General features: G+C 32.1%; 2 protein-coding genes across 2 annotated transcripts; both read right to left on the bottom strand.

Moving 5' to 3' along the window:
- Positions 1-305: 305 nt before the first annotated feature.
- Positions 306-7,340, bottom strand: LOC110616730 (cellulose synthase A catalytic subunit 7 [UDP-forming]). Its single transcript, XM_021759207.2, has 13 exons — positions 7,181-7,340; positions 6,886-7,081; positions 6,581-6,780; positions 6,404-6,497; positions 6,206-6,320; positions 3,811-4,077; positions 3,318-3,663; positions 2,964-3,227; positions 2,658-2,870; positions 2,361-2,568; positions 2,049-2,245; positions 1,617-1,970; positions 306-1,060 (listed from the first exon to the last, which is right to left on the bottom strand). Exons 1-13 carry the CDS (start codon positions 7,253-7,255, stop codon positions 479-481), a joined length of 3,111 nt encoding a protein of 1,036 aa, XP_021614899.1. The 5' UTR covers positions 7,256-7,340; the 3' UTR covers positions 306-478.
- Positions 7,341-17,746: 10,406 nt separating this feature from the next.
- On the bottom strand, positions 17,747-20,737 carry LOC110617119 (translation initiation factor IF3-4, chloroplastic; the record flags this gene model as incomplete). The annotated part of the gene is made up of 6 exons (XM_021759729.2): positions 17,747-18,182; positions 18,649-18,741; positions 18,843-18,915; positions 19,808-19,832; positions 19,934-19,989; positions 20,559-20,737. Coding segments are annotated over 6 exons (567 nt in total), but the record flags the coding sequence as incomplete, so codon positions are not given.
- Between the last annotated feature and the right edge of the window lie 436 nt (positions 20,738-21,173).

Genomic DNA, 21,173 nt, shown 5'->3' with positions numbered 1-21,173 from the left:
AATACATCAATTTCAAGCAAAAATAAGAATGTTACTTCTTTTATTTAGATTCCTCTATAATTATTATGTCTCGAATCCACATAATCATTTCTCGAATCTACATAGATAAAGTGTATGCAAATATTTTTCTTGTATAATATTACAGTAAATTAAAGGGAAAAAAACTCAAGGTAAAAATAAAAATAAAACTTGCTTGTGGATCTGGGAGCATATAATAAAAGTTTTACTTGGAAATGAAATTTTATGGAACTCAGAATTATAGTTTAATCCTAGGAAAAATTGATGTAAAAAAAAAAACAACAATATAAGATTCAAATCTTTCACTTCATTACAAAACTTGGTACATTACAAAATGCTGCACAAAAATTTTCACTCCAGTTTTATTCCTTGGGCATCAGCATTTTGTTGATTCATACATCACATTTGATATACTTGTAAAAACAAGTATACACATGAATGCACATACAAAACAAACTTCTCAGCAGTTGACTCCACATTGCTTGGTATCAGGACCCTTTGTTTTCATCACAAATGGGTCTATTCTAACCCAAAGCAAGGAGAAAATTGAAGCCAAGAGAACAGACCAGATAACAACAATGGTGGGTGTCCTATTTTGCCTCCCCATGAGACCTTTAAGGAATGGATAGAGATGGACAATCACCCAGAAAGCAAAGAAGAGCTTACCAAACAATGGACCCCATGATTGGTATCCATTGTTTATAGCATCTGAGACTCCGGCAACAACTCCGACAAGGTTGATGATTAAGATGGTAGTTGGAGGAATCAAGAGAGTCGTCCATTTAAATGCATATAATTCTCCGAAATCTTCATCGTCAGTTGCCTTTGATGTGACTGTGAAGTTTGTGTCGATACCAGCTAAAATTTTTAGAAGACCTTGTACGACAGCAAAGAGGTGAGCTGATATTCCACCAATGACCCAGAATTGCTCGTTTCTCCACCATTCTTCAATGCTTACTCCACTCCATCTCAGCTCAAGAATACCCGTTGCGAAGATTGATAGGAACAAAGCTATGAAGAAAAGGCTTGCAAATGTGCTTATCTGGATGTGACAATAAAATCAAAAAGGTCAAATTTGAGAAACAAATTAATTCATGTTTGCATGGAATTTTAAAACAATTTTACTCCGTCTTCGTCATGTTTCTTTTGAACATCATGTGGCCTTGGGAATGGCATCAAACGGCGTCGTATGGAAGTGTTGTTAATTAGCAATAAAAGCAGTGAGAAGGGAAAAGAAGAGATCTAAGGTGACGAGGAAGGAAATTGTATCAAAAGATTTACAAGTTTATGGCTGAATGGAGAAAAATGATTTTAGAATTAAGATTTTAGGCTCTGTTTATTTTGCAAAAAAGAAAATTATATGTGCAAATTTTTTTTAAAATATATTTTTAAAGAAATAATTTATTTTTATTAATTGATTTGCAATAAGAAAAAATAAATAATGTTAATGAACTTATGTATAAAAAATTTAGCAATGTTAATAAGATTTAAGAGTAAAATATTGGGCCTTCTAAAGCTATGCTTTTGCTCTTTTTTTTTTTTTTGTTTTTTTTTTCCACTCGTATGAATGACTAGGAAAAGTTCAATTATATCATTACCTCAGGCATGATGAATTTGTCTGTCAGCAAGCAAATGGCAGGGAGAGTACAATATGCAAGAAGTGGCAAGGAAGTGAAAGGATAGACAGTTGTGTTGACATATGCGAACCTCTCAAGCCACTTGAGCTTTCCTTCTTTGTAACCATACCACACAGGGCTGTGACGACTAAAGAAAATCTCAACAGAACCAAGAGCCCACCGAAGCACTTGGTTTAGCCGATCTGACAAGTTTATAGGAGCTGAACCTTTAAATGCAGGCCTCTTTGGCATGCAGTAGATGGACCTCCAGCCACGACAGTGCATCTTGAAACCTGTAAGAATATCCTCTGTAATTGAACCATAAATCCAACCAAGCTGCACAGGCGAAAAGCAATGTTAGACCAAAATTTGTATGCAGAAGCTGTGTGAAATTTTTTGCTGTGTTAATGATACCTCGGTTCCCCATTCGGTTTTGTCTTCGTAGCCACAACTAATCACATGAATGGCTTCTTTAAGCAGAGCTGCAGGACTTGATGAAGGTGGTACACCACCTTCTTCCATTAAAGTTGACGTTACAAAAATTGCTGACTGTCCAAATCTCTTCTCAAAATTCATCTGGGACATCAAAAGTTGCTTGTCATCATCCATTCCTGCCATAAAAATTAAGATATAGAATTCATGAGGATGATGTTTGAGAGAAAAGAAAGAAAAAAAAAGAAAAAGAAAGGATTTCTTAAGCAAGTAAGCTATAAATTTTTAATAAACCTTCAAGATTCACAGTTTCTCCATTGGCACTTATCATGGGTTGCTTCTTTTTGCGGCGTCCGAAACATGGGCAGCAGTCACAGCTAACCATTTTTGGACGCTTAGGACCCTTTGGAGGTTCATATCCATATAAAGCTTGCCTTCTGAAAACACATCCTGTCCCGACATACACAGGACCCTGAATTCCATCTAGACCTTTCATGTTAATCTGCAGAAAAATTCAGTTACTTCATTTGACAATTACTCCATACATAATTTTCATATTTGTAGATATAATTTATAAAAAAATTGACTTACATCAAAGAAGACTGTGTTTCTATTTGCATATCGATCATGCCTATCTATACCATCAAATCTTTGAGGGAATTGTACATAGCAAATTTTCTTCCCTGTCTGAGGATCCATCAAGAAACACATGGCTTCTCTGACGGCTTTGCTGTTGTTTACATAGTGATCACAATCCAAGTTCAGCATGAATGGAGCATTTGTAAGTACTGCAGAGACACGAACCTGGATAATTTCCAAGGATTAAAAAAAAAATTAGGCAAGCCTTGTAAAGGTAAAGTAAAAGAGAGTGAGATCTTGTGGAATTTTATTGATTACCAGGGCATTCATAGCACCAGCTTTCTTGTGATGTGCAAAACCAGGTCTCTTCTCACGAGACACGTAAACGAGGCGAGGAAGCTCATTTCCTTCAACATCATGACCTCCACTGTGACCCAGAAACACTTGAATCATACCAGGATGATCCCTGGTATTGTTTCCAGGCCATGGTGTCCCATCTTGCATGATCCATCCCTCTGGAGGAACCTTCTGTGCTTTTGCTACAATTGCATTTATCCTAACTTTGAATTCTTCATATTCTCTCTGTCAAAAACATGAACAAAATATATCAAATTCATTAGCTAAAACGGCTCAAGTCCTCCATTCTAGAGGCTTCAGATAGGCTAATCAGACCTTCATAGCTCTACGTTCTTTAACGAAGGTAGGCTGGACCTTGTCCTTGAGATAATCCACCTTTAAAGCAAAGTACATCTCGGGGGCTCGTGGTTCTATGCTAAATTTCTTGCAGAATGGAACCCATTTTCTAGCAAATTCAGCAGTTTCAGACATGGCTTCAAAGGTGCACATAGATGCACCATCATCTGAGAGGTAGCATGAGATCTTTTCTACTGGGTAATCCACAGCTAAGATGGACAACATTGTATTTGCAGTAACTAGAGGAGGTTCCTTCATAGGATCCACTGTACTGACGAAGAAATCCACTGGAGCTAGCATATTCGGCTCACCTTCCCTCTCATATCTGCATTACATGACTCTTATGTTTTGTAAGAAAGGAAAAATATTTATATGTTGAAATATTATTGAATCACGTGTTGAGTACATATGGACTAAATTTAAATAAGGATTTGACAGAATGGAACTTTGTAGTGGTGCAAAGTATAAATACCTGAGAGAAAGGCGATCAAGATAGGTCTCGCGATCAATAGGGAGCCACTTGGGGAACTGGTCAAGAATCCAAGAAAAGGCAAACCAGATTTCACAGATGATAGAAGTGAGCCAGAGGCCAATAGCATCATGGACAGGGTTCATTATTCTATAGCGAAGAAACAATGCCAATATCACAAGCCGAGCCACTATTATCATTCTATATGGGTTTATCTTGCTTGATGCTATTGGTACTTTCCTCGACAGTGGCTGCCTCGTCTCATCTACCCTGCATCCAATTTTGGTTGGAGTTTTTTTATTAACCAAATTAATCACTTATCTTCAAACCTAATTACATAATTATTTACAAGGTTAATTCAAGATTACAAGCCAATATGTAAATTAATTGAGCTTTAACTTTATATTTCCTCGTAGTATGTAATAGAAAAGATTTCATGCATCAACACGACAAATTATTTTCCTAAATTTGAAATAGATATTTTTATAAATTTAAAAATAGAAGTACACACTATAATTAGTTTTTCATTAGTAATATAATTACGTTGACGCTCATAATATATTGTCTATCCCTTTGAATATCACGGGCAAGTAGATAATTGGATATTGAAATTTGAGAAACGGGAATTTTATTCGGTTCGAAGTGCTTATAGATTCTTGACACAGACTACTCACTTGCGGTTAGATAGATGTGGAAGAAACTCTGACATATTCGGGCTCCACCGAAAGTTTTGAATCTGGTATGGCAGGCTTGCCTTAATGCTATTCCATACTTGGTTAATTTAATTCGTAGGAATGTTCAAATCAGTGAGTCTTGTCCTATGTGCTCTAGTCAAAATAAAACGATAATACATACTCTGGTTACTTTCCATTTTGCCCGTGATTGTTAGATGATGACTGAATCTGGTTGACTCTTAGTAATTGGTTTGTTCGGGTATGCAATTCAGTTTCTGTTTCTACTTTACACATGGTGGTTATGGTAGTTTGGGTTTTATGGAAAAATAGAAACGTTGTGGTATAGAAGCAGAAAATGTGTCTACCTCATGTTGTGATTAGGCGTGCAAAGTCTCTTTTTCAATACTGGGAGATGGCTAGAAGTTGTAGGGAGTTGGTTGTTAATGCTCTGGTTTGCGTCCAATGGAAAAAGCCACCCATTGAAAGTTTTAAGCTAAATGTTGATGGGCTATGGGAATGGATTGTGTTTTAAGGGGATGGAATGATGAGTTTTGCAGCACGTCAACAACGAATTCTTGGTAATTTTGATACTTTTACGGCTAAGGTCATAACTTTTAGGAAAGTTTTAAACTGTCTCAAAGATGGTGGTTAGTCCTCGATTATTGTGGAGTCAGACGCTTAACTTTTGATTTGAGCTATACCTGATCCCAATTATCAAGATTTGTCATCATTTGATAGGCTTATTTTTTATTGTAAATCTCTTATCTCGGAGATGATTTTTATTTATATTAACTTTGTTCATAGATCTGCTAATGGTGTAGCTTATGCGCTTGCTCGAGCTAGTCATGATATTCTAGACCTGGTTGAGGTTTTTTTCCTCACCTCCTAATTGTATTTTTGAGTTCATCGTTATTGAATTTGAATGAAATTTATGTTTTTTTTATTCAAAAAAAAAATTATTTAAGCATTTTTTTTTTCAAGCAACTATTCGATCTTTCCCTTTATGACATTATTAGTAAGGTGTGAAATGACTAAAATGGTCTTGTTCCCAAATTAGTCTTATAAATTTAAAACATAAATATTTAATTCTGCAATTTAAAAATCACAATTATTCAATTTCTGTAATTTTATTCAGTAATAAGGGCATAATAATAAATTTGTGAGGATTAGATTCTACTCGTCGTCTTGAAACTTTAATAATAAAAAAATACAACTATTTAATATCTAGAATTAAGAGGAAAAGTTAAATAATAAACGGTTTGAAAAAATTTAAAGATTTCATGTGCTTTTAAAATAAACATATTAAGAAATTTATTTCATTACGGTATATGAATTAAATAATAATTTTTTATCTATTTTTATAATTAATTTTTAATATTAATTATTTTTTATTTTTTATACTAAAGTAACTTATAATTTTTTTAATTGATTTAAAATCACCAAATGATTAAAAATTGAGGAATAAAACTAAGGATAATTATAACATCTATGATAGATAATAATTAATTTTTTTAAATACTACACATTAAATAAATAAAAGAATTTGTGTGAAATAGTTAAAATTAATTAATGGTTAAATAATTTATCAATAAAAGATTTAGAAATTCAAGTATTGTTGATAATAAAACTTAGAAATAAAATAATAAATTTCCCAAAATTAAAAACACGAGAATGTGCAAAAATTATTCAATGTAAATAAAAAATAAATTAAAGAGGAAGCTCACATGACTTCGTCAGGATCATCATCATGTTCAGGTCCCAGATTGCCTTGCTGCATTTTCCAGTCATCCATCCTCTCTTTCCACCCTCTCTCTTTCTTCTCATCCCATCTTGCACTTCCTAATTAACATTTTAACAAACACTATGAGAACAGAATTAGTGAAGATAAATTTCAACCAATTCAATCCAAATGCATATTCTACCAGGCTCAGAAACTGGATATGGATGCACTCTTTTATGAAGTGAAGACGCCAACATCTGTTCTCCATTAGATCCAACAGGAAACTCTCCACTCACCTGCATGAATTTCCAATCTTTAAATGATTGAAAACTGTATTGAAAAAAATTGGAAGATCAAAGCGAAGAAAGAGTTTTCTTACAGGTCTTGATCTGAATCCGCCGGCTATAACGGGTGGGAATTGGCTATTTTCCTCATCGTCATGGCCTCTTCCGTAGGTCATCTTCCCATAAAGCATAGCCTCTGTGAGATGCTTGTTCCTGTCTTGCTCTTCAATGTTGAACTCATGTTCAATATCGTCCAGGTCCTCTTCATCTTCGTCTCCGGCGACCCTGGGGCACCCTGTGCAAATTTTTCAGAAATGTCAGTTTGGAATATGATCAAGAACAAGAAGAAATGATACTGTTAATTTGCAGCAAATATGTGTATGCGTGTGTGTATATCTACCCTTGAGACGCTTGTATCTGGTTTTGCACTGAGGACAAACTTGAGTCCCTTCTCTTCTTTCATACTCATAGCAAGGCCTACAAACTGGGAAACCACACTCATTGCAAGCCACAAACAGATCTCCATCCACTGTTAACCCAATCTGATCCCCACATATCTCACAAAATTGACCATCCAAGTTCTTCAAAGGCTTGGGCTGCACAATAACAAAAGCAGAAAACAAGAATGAGTTTCTTTTCAATGGTACAGAGAGATAGCATAAACATGCATGCATGCAGGTGGTGTAATTGGTGACCTCTTCATGGCCATGAATGACGACGAGCTCATTGCGGTTGTGAGAGCCGGCAACAAGACCAGCACTGGCTTCCATGGTGAATGGAGCCGAGAGATAGAAGAAAGAAATGAGTTAAGAGAGAGAGATGAAGGATGTATATATCTTTTTTTATGAATGAAAAAGGTAGGGTATGTGGGAGCTTCCATATCTGTCTTTCTCACCTAATTCGTCTGGTTAAGGGAGGTGGTGGTGGTGGGCGTTGGTTGCAGAGTCGCCATTGCCCTAAAGCTAAGCTTCGTCTATTTTTCAACTACCATATACCCCTTCTATCTCTTTTTTCAACGGCCAGATGCGTGTTTAAATATTTTTTGTTGCATTTTTTTTTAAATTTTCGTTTTCCTATATTATTATTTTATTCGATATCTGAAATCATTATAGATTTTAAAAATATTTAATACCTAAAATTTAAACTAGAGATATTTTAGTTAAAAATAGACTCCATTATCACATTGTATTTTGATTATGAATTTTTTTTTTTTTTTTTACAAAGAAAGGGTCGAAAAATGTAGAAATTAGTATTACTAACTGATGGAATTTCTTTATTATATATTGTATGAGCATGCAGTACTAGCACCTCATCAAGTTAATCTGATACTCAGCTAACAGTAATATAATAAATTAATATTTTTATTAATATATAGGAATTTCATAATTTTAAATTTACCTTAAACTGTCATATACTTCATAAATACTTTAGTGATGAAGATGGGGTTTGGTAGTTAATTTTGGATTATGTTATATTTATTATGTTGCTATTTGTTGGGTACACTTTAGTTTTATGAGATAATATTCTAAGAATATGCAATTTTTTTAGTTGAAAAACAAATATGCAATTTTCATCTTTATTTGATTGATAAAAATTTTAAAATTGTTTATTAGAAAATTCACTAAAATAATTAAAAGTGTGTTTTAGAATCTTTCAAAAATACAGCTTAAATTGGATATGAAAAATTGGTTGAAAAATACCCACCGAGATGGGATGGCGGAGTATTTTTTATCATTAATTAAAATTTTCGAATTTGAGTATAGATATTGATACGATCGAAATATAATTTTATTGTGATTGGTCAATTTATAAAACAGAGAGTGTGATGGTTGGCACCTACGACAGTCATTTCGATACTCAAATGAGTAAACTAAAAAAAAAAAAGAGCAATGTAAGGAAATGCTTACAACTTCAACGGTAGTTGCGTAGGAATTAGAAAAAAGGTTATTTCGTAAATATAATCGTTAGTTTTTATACGATAAAAAAATGAAATTAATTATAATATTTCCTGAAAATATGATTGGTGTTTCCTAATTAATAAGAGATTTCATCGGTTAATTAATCGAAAATTTATAATTATAGGCATAACGGAGATCTGCTAGATTGTATATACTAATGGTAATTTTATGTGAAGACTCGACCTATCTAGGAGAGGGCGAGTTTTGACGAAAAACCAAGTGATACGGTGTCCTGGTTTTTCTTTCCACGGGTGGAACCACGTATCGGCTTATCAGACTCTTGCTATGTGACCCTATCTTATGGTGACAGCTCATCGCTTATTTGGGCGATTATTATATAATATCAGAGGTCCCCGCTGGTCTTTAATTCTTCAAATTCAAAGGTAACAGTTGTTTTCACGATTGTGGGCACATGACATATCTAGATTGGCTTTCCACACTCGTGTCGCTTTGCCTACCTCTGATTATAAATGACGATTGCCTTATGGCTGAATATCCGCTCACGATAACGACTTGAAAATTTTTTTAATCAGGACTGACACTCGGTCATTAGCCTGACTGATACCCGTCTCGTGACGCTTCTTGGCAAAAATTTACCTCTATGTTTTGGGACAAACACCCGATCACGTGGCCTGGTAGATACCTGCCTTGTGGCCTGGTAAATACCCGCCTTGTAGCTTGGTACAAATGCCTTGTTTAGTAGAGCAAGACCTGGATTATAGCCTAGTGGAACCCGTCTTATGGCGTTTTTTTACAGAAACTTGTCTTTGTCTTTTGGGACTAACAGTGTCTGGCAATTACCAGTCTTATGGCACTTTTTAGTAGAAAATTGCCTCTGTTTAATTGGACTAACACTCGAAAACTCACCAAGCGATTACCCGCCTTGTGGCTATTTTTGGCATAAACTCGCCTTTTATCTTTTGGGACTAACAACCCAGTCATGTGGTTTGGTAAATACCTGTCTTGTGGCCTGGACATAAAATGTCTTATTTACCGGGGCTAACCCCAGGATTATAGCGTGGCAAAATTCGCCTTGTGGTCTGGTATTAAATGCTTTATTTAACGGGACTAATACCCAGATTATGGGCTGGCGGAACCCGCCTTATTGACCTGGTATAAGATGTCTTATTTAGCAGGACTAACACTCGAATTATGGTCTAGTGAAACCCGCCTTGTTGACCTGGTATCGGATGTCTTGTTTAGCGGGACTAACACTCAGATTATGGTCTGATAGATTCCCACCTTGTGGCCTGATATAAGATGTCTTGTTTAGTGGGACTAACATCCGGATTATGACATGATGGATTCCCACATTGTGGCTTTTAATGAATGTTCTTTAATCTTTTTAAAGAAGGCAACTCCAATGTTCCTTGTCACTGAAAAACACAACACAAAAAATATATTGTTAACTGTTATTAATAAATTTTTCTCAGATTATAAATGTTCCAAGAGTGGGGAATGACTCGGCCATCTAACTTGGTCAACTTATAAGATCCTGGATGAATAATCTTTGAGACTCTAAATGGTCATTTCTAGTTTTTTTCAATCTTACCAGACCCGATATTTCCGCTTGTTACATCCGTCCTTTTAAGGACTAAGTCTCCTACATTAGAGACACATGACTTGACACTTCCATTGAACACTCCGGACACATTCTGTGATTCGTTTATTTTACTGTCGTTGGGTCCTTCTACAATTACATGAATAACCCTTATAGGTTCACGGTCCGGGATAGTTTCAGGAGTTGTTACCTTGGGTTCGGATCTTTTCTCTTCTCTATTCTTTCTGGCAAACTTTCAAAGTGTGTCATCTCTTATTAATCTCTCAATCTCATCTTTCAACTATCGTATGTCCATGATTTTCGTGAAAATGGCAGTACTTGGTCCTGTCTCACTTTTCGGCTTTCTTAGGGTCGAGCTTGGGAAGCTACCTGATCTTCTTGTCATTTTTTCTAATCCACATTAGAATATGTGTTCGTGAGTCATTAAATGGGGTACACTTCTTATACTTATCTTAATCATTCCTTCTTTGGGAGACTAGGTAACTTCTATGGTCTCCCTCGTATTCTTGCTTCTCCTGCTTTTGATCTTGCTCATTTTTTTGTCCTCTCTCATAGTTTGGACTTCATTATCCAACCTGATGTATCCATTAGCTATTGGTTGAGCGGCTGTGTTATTGATAGGGAATCCATGAACTTGACTTCGCGTGTTTTTTTCTTCAACGCTTCACATGCTAGCTCATAATTTAATTCCTCTACCTGTATTGCTTTCGGATCAAACCGTGAGATAAAACTCCTTAAAGACTTGTCCTCTCCTTGACGGATCTTTCGCAGGTTAGAGAAGAGTTTTTTAGGAGATATACAAGTAACAAATCTGTATTTGAATAACATAGCAAATTATGTAAAGTTCTAAATTAAATATGGGCTCAGATGTTGGTACTATTTTTTAGCCAAATCTGCGAGTGTTAATGGAAACACTTGGCACAACACGAAGTCAGCGTCACCATCCAAACCATAGTCTTCTTCCTGCTCTTTCTGGTACCTAACAGCCTGTACCAGCTTCCAGTTGACATCCTGAAGAGCATCGACTGGTGACTCTTCTTCTTCAAACTTGGCCTTCCCTTTGGACCGTGTCTGGATCACCTCTGTCTAAGGCCTTGGTGATGCGAAATCTAGGATCAACATGTGATCAAAAATTTCGACACACAACTTGACAAAGAACAAAATAAAAATATCTTCCAGAAGGTTGTTTTACTACACCCCTAATCAACAAATATAATTAGAAACATAGATAACGGAGCGAAGATTGCTCTACCACACCTCTAACTAACTAATGTGATTAGAAACATAAATAATCAAGCAATTCCAGCTTCGAGAACGTCACAAGAATTCCTTGATAAGTTAACTAAGTATGGAGAAGATCCATATTAGAACGCCACAAAATTAAACCTTGATAAGTTGTTAAATAATGGAGAAGAACCAAATATTGTTTATAATATTATCTTTATTCATTGGCCTCTTGTGGCTGCCACCTTAAGAGTGTTTTTATAGCCCTCAAACCCTAATTCTATTGTAGGAAGGTATAATTACAATATAAGAATTTATAATTACAATATAAGAATTTATAATTACAATATAGGAAGTGTATCTAGTCAAATAGTCAAACCTGTATTACATTAAAGATCATTTTCCTAAATTATCTTGAAGAAATCTCCTTCCTAAATGGGCTGCACGAATTTGCCTTATAATTTAGGCCAAATTAATTTAAAACAAATTCTACAAAATACTAAAATACTAAAATAATAAAACTGACCTAAATGCAATTTGGCCATATATGTATTACGCGATCTGAAATAGTGTTATGGGTCCACATGTGTTGAAAAGAGTGTGGCTTGTTTCTTTATCCTCCTATACTTCCCAAATATAGTTCTCATCTCGTAAACTTTGAATTAAGCGATGGTAACTTAATTTATCATGATTTGGAGTTTCATATTTTAAATATTTGAAACATCCTATTATTTCCTTACTCGTATTACTTGGGGTATCAACGGGGGCTTTCTCCCTTCCCTGGAAACCATGAATGATGCCTTCTCTCGAGCTTTACATTGCTCGAGAGTAGCTTGCAATTTTTTGACATATTGGAACATTTGCTCAATGTTCATATTGTTGAAATATGCTTCATTTGCTACAAGGAAGTGTGTTTTGTCCATTACCAGGAGTGAAAGAAAATCAAATGATAGCACCCTCTATGGTAGCAAACTTAGTAGCAGCTCGTGAATTGTTGGCCATTTTGAGAGAAAAAATATATTCCTTTTTGAGAGAAAAGGATAGGAGACCAGTTTTAATCTAAATGAACAGAAAGAATTCAATAGAGATTCTCAGCAACGGAACCAAATCTTTTTAAGAGAAAAAGATAGGAGATCGATTTTAATTCAAATGAACAGAAAGAATTCAATGGAGATCAGTTTTAATCCAAATGAACAGAAAGAATTTAATGGAGATCAGTTTTAATCCAAATGAACAGAAAGAATTTAATGGAGATCAGTTTTAATCCAAATGAACAGAAAGAATTCAATGGAGATTTTCGGCAATAGAACCAAATAATATGGCCGAAATAGAGTTGTGCTGTGATTGGTCAATATATAAGAAAAAGAAAATGAGATGATTGGTGCTTATAGTAGTCACCTCAACGTTCAAGTTAGTAAACTGAAGGCAAATGTAAGGAATTGTTTAGAACTTCAAGAGTAGTTGTGTAAGTGAAACAGCTCGGTCCAAACTGATCCAAATAACTTTTGGATCCACTTTTCACTTGACCCAAAATGGTTAATCCAAGTTATTTAATAGTTTCATGCTAGCTATTATATTCAATTCGGAATTATCGTAAACTGCCGATGTGGAACGCGATACAAGCAAGCAGCTGAATCTTACACTCTCCTCTACTAAATTTGCGACGTACTCGTCGCAACTGAATCAGATACCATTGCTAACTAGGATCAGACACGCAACTGAATCGGATACAATTGCTAATCAGGATCGGACCCTCGAGTATTGTGGTTCGCTAGTATCTCGGGAGGCTCCACCTCATTTCACACGGATAGTCGTTTTCTCGCAGGTCCACTAGTTTTGCACAATTTGTCTGACCCAGAGTGACTCTGATACCAATTGAAATAGTCCTGCCCAAACTGACCCAAATAACTTTTGGATCCACTTTCCACTTGACTCAAAAATGGTTAACCCAAATTATTTACTAGTTTCGTGCTAACTATTATATTCAATTCGGAATTATCGTAAACCGCCGATGTGAGACGCGGTACAAGTAAGTAGCTGAATCTTACAGTAAATCTCTATGATCATTAGTTTTTATACTATAAAAAGATAAAGTTAATTACAGTATTTTTTAGAAATCCGACTGGTACTGGCTAATTAATAAGAGATCTCACCAGCTGATTGATCGAGAATCCCGTGATTATAGACATAACGGAGATCTCCTAGATTGTATTTGCTAACACTATTTTATATAAAGATTCGATTTATTCAGGAGATGGCGAGTTATGAAGAATCGGGTACTACGGTATCTAGATCTTTCTTTCCACACGTGAGACAGTGTATCGACTTATCAGACTCTTATCACATGATATAGTGACAGTTCATAATTTATTTTGAATGATAATAATTTATTTTGAATGATAATTATGTAACAAAAAGTATAAAATTTAAAAGTATTTTATTCTTTTCTTACTTTATTTATATGAAGCATATTTAGATTAGTCAGGCCGATAAACTTTAGATAGTGAATAGTTTAGGAAAAAATATATATATATATATATTTAGTCGGTACATATGTTAAAAAAAAAAAAAAAAGTAAATTATTAATAGGTATGTGAATCTCATGGAGTGATCTTTACCCATTTGCTAATATTTTTTTTTGGCATTATATATATAAGTGTTCCCATGTTTTCACATTTTTCATATTTATATTTTAATTTAAAATTTTAAATGATAAAATTAATTTTTTTATATTTATCTCAATTATAATCAATTTACTTTAATTAATTTTAATCAAAAGATTTATAATTCACCTATTATGTGATATAAAATTATTTCTTAGAAGGCCTATTAAATAAAAAAATTTAAACATTTACTTTAATTCATATTTATATTCAAAATTTTAAATTTTGAATAATAAAATTAAATTTTTTTTAATTTGTCACAATTATAATGAAAAAGTACTAAATTAAATTTAAAAAATTATTAAAAAATTACAATATAATCTTTAAAATTTTATTTGACTAATAAAATAATCTTTAAAATATATATTTTTATTTTAATAATATCTTTTTTTATTAATTCTATTTTTTTCTATTTTTATACACATATTATAGTTTAATAAAAATATAAAATATAAAATATATAATATTTTATTTTATTTAATATTATTTTATGAAATATAATTTTTTTATCAAATCAACCAATAAATTAATATGCATTATAAATTTACTTTTTATATAAGTGAGAAAAATAAAAATATTAAATATTTTAAATAGTTTATAAGAGATACGAGTAATATATCTAAATTTTTATAAAAATTATTAAGGAATGACTTTTAATATTTTATTTTATTTTATATTATTTATATAAAATATAATTTTTCATATGTTAAAAATATGTATATAGTAATAGTGAGTATAAATTTTTAATAAAATATTTTAATATATAATATTTATATGTAATATTTTATGTAGTGAAATATTTATTTAAAATAAATATTAATTTAATATTACGTATGATAAATATAAAATAAATATATTTTTATTATAATTCGTTATTAAATTTTTCATATTCAATTTAATACTTCTATTATAATTATAATAAATTCTTTCTATTATAATTGTAATAAATCGAGAAAAATTTTAAAATTTAAAGTTTCGGATATAAATATAAATTAATGTAAATGTTTAAAATCTTTTATTTAATAAGTATTTTAAAAAATAATTTTTTATAGTATAGAAAGCCCGCCTCGGTGTCAGTGGTCAGAGAGTTTTTAGATGTGTTCCTAGACGAGCTGTCAGGTTTACCACCTACTAGGGAGATAGAGTTCGAAATAGAATTGATGTCTGGAACCAGACCAATCTCTATCCCTCCCTACACAGGATGGCACCAGCAGAATTGAAGGAGCTTAAAAAGCAGTTGCAAGAGCTGATAGATAAGGGTTTCATCTGACCGAGTACCTCACCTTGGGTGCTTCAGTATTGTTTGTGAGAAAAAAGGATGGATCAAATTCTTTTATTAAAATTAATTAAAATTAAGAGAAATATAAAAACTTAATTTATTATTCAAGATTTTAAATTTAGAATATAAATGTGAAAAAGTGATAAATATTTAGATTTTTTTTAATAAATTTTTAAATAATTAAAATTTTTAAAATATATTTATTTTGGAAAATAATAGTAGTTTTTTGAAAAAATAAAATAAAATTTTTATATTCACACGTATCCTACAAGATTTTTCTAAATGATCAAAGAATTTTTTTTCATCGGTACGTAATCCAATAAAAATCCACGAACTCATTTACCAATGGATTCAAGTCTATTGTTATGAAACTCTTCGGGAACTTTTTCCTAATTTTTATTTATTTTGCTACCTATTAAAAAAATAATATTTTTTTATTAATTTTTTAATTATATTCATTTAAAAATATTAAAAATTATTAAATACTAAAAAAATATTTTAAAAAATTTCTAAAAAATAAAATTATAATAGTTAATTTATATATTATTATAGTGAAAAAAAAGAAAGTCTATAATAATTTTAAAATAATAAAAAAAATATGTATATAAATTATTGGACGGAAGGAAAATATTTTATATTAATTTATTAAGAATTAAAATTATTATTTTATTATACATTTTAATTTTATTTCTAATAACTATTATAAAAGTACATTAAAATGAATGGAAATATAAGACAATGAAATAAGAAAGGTATAAAATGAAAGTGAAAAAGAAATTAGATTAAAGTGAAAGAAAATGCAAGAAAATGAGAGAAAATGTTAGTAATAACATTTTTTAAATAATAATTTATTTTTATTATTTAATTTTAATTTAAAAAATAAAATTTATTAACCATTTATATATAGAATTCTTAATAAAAAATTTTATTCTATTATTTTATTTAAAAATATTTTCTATTAATTAAATTTTTTTAATATTTTAAACGTTAAACAATATAGAAAATACTTTCTTCAAAAATATTTTTGATAAAATAAATAAACCCAATTTAAATTGAGAACAAAATAGAAGAAAAAGGTATATTAAATTGTTGAACTTTCAATATTTAAACACTGTTTATTTATAAAAAATAATTTATATTTAAAAATATTTTTCATAAAAAATAATTTTTTGAAAATGGTTTCAGCGAAAAATTTTTTTAACGTGATAACTTATTTTTATTATTTAATTTTAATTTATTAATAAATTTATATATAAAAATATTAATAAAAATTTTAATGGGTGAAAATGACATTTTCTTATTAAAAAAATATTTTTTATTAATTAAATTTTTTTAGTATTTCAAATATCAAAAAATATAAAAATAAAAATATTTTCTGAAAAGCAAACATAATCTTAATAGTTAAAAATAATACATAGCCTAATTAATACACTTTTTTAAAATATCAATAATTAAAATATATTTTTTAAAATAAAAAAAATGGCTAATGAGTCTAAAATTAATAGTAATTTTTCATTTATTATAATATTTACTGCAGTAAAATTTAAAAGAGAAAAGGGATAATTTTTTCAATATACACTTTTTATAGAAGATAATAGTTGTAATACGGATTTTCTTTTCATTTATTGTGTCAATATGATACCCATTTACATAAATATCTTTAAAATATAATAAAATTATTTAAAACTTAGTAAGAATAATTTATTTTTTATTTTCCTTTTTTTTTTTGAGCTTTAAATCAATTTTACATTAATCTCATATCCAGTGGCGGAGCCAGGAGCTTTCCTTTGGTAGGACACCACTAGCTTAGCGCGACTGCACTGCTGCGATATCACCGGCTGTGTCGCTGCGACACCTTCATTCCGTTCAAAGCATTTTCCGGTCACTGATACGACAGGGGCAGCGACACCTTCATTCCATTCAAAACATTTTCCGGTCGCTGGTACGGCACGTGCCCCTGCCGTACCCTCCCTCCTCCCTCCTCCCTCCTCATATCCACTTAGACACAAATTTATATATTTTATATCCTAAGAAAACTTTCAAGTCAATACCATACAGAAAAAGAGTGAATTGGTAGTGCAGGAACCATGTACCACCAGTCACGAATTTACCAAATTTCCCATACTTCTGACAGGCAGAAAATATAAAATAAAAATAAAAATTTATTTTCAAATATGAGGCGTCTGTTAACAGGTTCTGAAAGCTGCAAAATGTGAAACAACAATTGCGATGCTTGAGCAGCAAGAACTTAGCATCTAAGCTAACGATTAAATCGTTAGTTGGGTAAGTTGAAGTCTCTCCATCTAGACAAGAGTAACCCCTCCTTAAATACTCCACCTCTTCTCTTCTATCAATTCCACAACCCAATATATAATTTGACTGGCCTTGCCCTGTTGCTCTCTCTCTCTCTCTCTCTCTCTCTCTCTCTCTCTCTCTCTCTCTGTTTTGCCAGATCCTATGCATGATTGACCCTTTTGTCCAATCTTCCTGAATTTCACAAACTCGATCTCCCCATGTTTGTTCCGTAAATGGCAATTTTTACTCGCATCAACCTGTATAGAGAATGAAGAATAGTATTCTTGGAATTGCATCCTCATAGCATTTCATAAATTCAATACAACGTCTCTGTCTAACATGATAGAGCACCCCCCCTAATCTACTTTAGACTTAAAGAAATAAATAAACAAATCAAGTGATTTCCTAGCGAATCTCACAATTATTAAAACTACAAAAGTTGCTTCTTTCGTAAAAAAATCAGGTAAGCATGTTGTAATGTTTGCTAAGCTGTCCATAAGCTCAGATACCAAACCTATTTGACAGAAAATTTTGGAGCGCCTGCCAACCATCCCCCTCACTAACCTCCAAGAGTACTCATACACCAGCCGACACTTCGTTTATAGCTGACTTGTCTTTTTTCCTTGGTGGCTCCTGCGTTTTCTGTAGAACCTTATTTGGAACCAAGGTAATAAATATATTCCTATCTCTGAATTTCTTGCTCTCTTCAGTTGCAAGCTACAAATTGCAGCATACAAAAAAAATGTCAGCAATGAAGACTGGAATGTTTAAAATAAAATACATAGCTAAATTAATCAAGAATAAAAAGATGAAATAACAAGGAAAATGAAAAACAATACCATACCAAATGGTTTTAAGATTTGCCATACTGCAGTCAGTCTGTTTGAAAGTATATAAATATATAAGCCATACCCATTAAAATAACGGATTCATACTGGTTCCATTTTGAATTAGGTTAGCTTAATGAGAGCAGACCCAGCCCAGCCCAGTTCAGAGACCTCTAAGTGAAGACATTTTTTATGTTTGTGCCCCCCCCCCCCCCCCCCCTTCTTCTTTTCTTTGTTTTGATTTCAAAACAAGTATCATGACAATCAGATATTTCAGAAAATGTTGCATATCATTCTTTCATACTGAATTTTATAGGTCATTCAATTATACACAAACCTAAACAAGTCAAGATTACCTCCCCAATATCATTCTGGAAACATCTGATAAGCTCAATAGCAATATTTCTGAAATCATTTTCACGACCCTTCAAGTTCACTATGACCTTAACCTGAAAGGCATTATAATGCAGTAAATCAATCAAAAGAAATTCATCCTAAATTCAGAGAGAATGCAAAAGATATACTAAAACAAAAAGAAAACTAAAACAACCTTGTTGCCATCTTTTAAAAATTTCCTTGCAGCTCTCAAGCGTACATCATAATCATGTTGATCAATGTTGTAACTGTCAACAAAAATTAATGGAAAGAAAAACACATTTTTTTAGTACAAACCGAAAACCGACTACAAAAACTAGACTAGTTTATTTTTACACCATAGGTTTCAAATCACATAAACTATTTGAAAATCGTAAATTGATCTTGAATTCAAGGTTATTACACGAATCGTGTTTCAATAATTAGCACACCAGCAGTACATGCCTGAAGGCCAATACACAATACAAAGGCTAAATAATTTGCACAAGATAATCAATATTTAATTTGTAGCTCTATTCCAGGAATGAGGAACCAATGGTAGGAGAACTAAGAAAAATAAAAATCAGAACAGTGAAGATGAAGGACGTTTATATTTACAGAGAGCACCACTCACCTTGTGACAAGTGGTATTCAGCAAGTACGTGCAGAACCAACTGTCGATAATCTTAACTTCACAAAACTTTCTCCAACATTAAGATCCTTACAATTCCAATGAATATATATATAAACATATCAAATGATGGACAAATGTCAATAACTGCCCCATTATATTGTTCAGATTACCCCATTGGTAAGGTACTAGAGAGGAAGAGTATCTTGGAGGCATCACCCTACCTACCTTCGATAATTCAACAAAATTCTCAGCTTTATCTCTATTATCATAAAGTTTCAGGTCCTCAGCCATTTTGACATCAGTTTTCAGATGGATATTTCATAACATGCTAATCAATGTGAAAAATGCATTTGAAAAGATGATACATGACAAGGATGCCAAGTTTTGTAGCAATCTATGGCCAGTGGCATCAATCAGTGGGTTAACAAAAAGTACGAATTTTAAGAAACATGCAAGCTTGAGGAATTATTAATGAGAATATGGGTAAATTAGTAAATTAAATAGCAGGATATGACTGTGTTACTTACCCCATTTTAAGTTCCTTGCGACTTGCTGACATTTAAAAGCACACTTTTTTGTCAGTATCTATTATCATAGCAAAGACTTTGTTTATATCCGAAATGGATCAAGCTCTAAAACATATTAAACTTTACCAGCGCTTTTCCTCTGCTGTACTCTCTTCTTCTTTTGCAATTCATATCTATATTTGCTGACAAAGAAATAAAGAAAATATGAATGCACTTTCTAATTGGAAAAAAGAAATGTTGTTTTGATCTCTATAATGTGGCATACCATACAAATGCACTCATGCAGTTGCAATAATTCATCGGATCCATAAGATTTACATTGTTATGGAAAAAAGTATATTTTTGCATATTGATAAAAATTTCAATTATACTACTCCCTCCGTCCTATAATTTTTGTCTATCTTTTCTTTCTTTATTGTTCCAAAATTATTGTCCACTTTCTTTTTTTAGACTATAATAATATGTAAATTGTCTATTATAACCCCATTTAATTTTATTTTATTTTCAAAAAATCTCTCAAAATATCCTTAGTATTTAATAAAACTTAATGTATTTAAGATGGGAATAATTGGAAAGTTAATAAAAAAATTATATTTCTTAATATGTGAGAAAAAACAAAGTGGACAAAAATTATGTGACGGAGGAGTATTTCCTAAGGTGGCAGCAGCAAGCCATAGAAGATATAATATACTTTACTACATAAGACAAACTTTCATGTACACCATAAAAAGGGGCACAAAGAGTATCATACTTGTAATCCATTATTCTGACAACTGGGGGGGCTGCATCTGGGGATAATATCACCTGCAAAGACAAGAGAACAGATTCTTCACACTTAACAAGCTTAAAGCCTTTTTTCTTTTTTAAAATGAATAAAAAGTATGTTTTCTCTTGAATGCAGTTGCAATGAATTGCTCTTGTGCCAGACAAAATTTACTATCCAAAGGGCATTTTTTTACTCAGGGAAACCAATTCCGTAAGAACTCCCTAAACTTTAAAAATCCTTATACTTTTAAATGTCAAAGGGCCTCACACGGAAGTAACTGATGAGCATCTAAGATACAACATACCAACAAGATGAGTGTGGCAAAAATGAAGATGTTAAAGGATGTATGGCATCTGATAATAAATAAAATTAGGACTAATCATATCCTCCAGGGATCGCAAGTAGCACACTTTGGGGATAAAATGAGAGAGGTCATTTGAGATATTTTGGCATAAAGAATCAGATATCCAGTACGAACTTGTGATAAGCTAGAGTGGAAAAAAGGTGAAAAGGGAAAAGTGGAGACCTAAAAATGAAGTGCAGGCACACGAACCTCCGGTTCTTCTTGGTCAGTTTGGTCATAGGAGCAGCTATCCTTGA

Source organism: Manihot esculenta, chromosome 6 (genome assembly GCF_001659605.2).
Source record: "Manihot esculenta cultivar AM560-2 chromosome 6, M.esculenta_v8, whole genome shotgun sequence".
In the NCBI taxonomy this organism is placed as follows: domain Eukaryota; kingdom Viridiplantae; phylum Streptophyta; class Magnoliopsida; order Malpighiales; family Euphorbiaceae; genus Manihot; species Manihot esculenta.
This window is presented reverse-complemented; position numbering and strand designations above follow the sequence as displayed.

What these genes read in the sequence shown, in the direction of transcription:
- LOC110616730 (XM_021759207.2), bottom strand. Translation starts at nt 7,255, where the DNA reads ATGGAAGCCAGTGCTGGTCTTGTTGCCGGCTCTCACAACCGCAATGAG. An exon ending in CAGATACAAGCGTCTCAAGG is followed by an intron (nt 6,781 to 6,885) that starts GTAGATATACAC and finishes AAATTTGCACAG; the next exon opens with GGTGCCCCAGGGTCGCCGGA. An exon ending in CTTGATCGCCTTTCTCTCAG is followed by an intron (nt 3,664 to 3,810) that starts GTATTTATACTT and finishes CATGTAATGCAG; the next exon opens with ATATGAGAGGGAAGGTGAGC.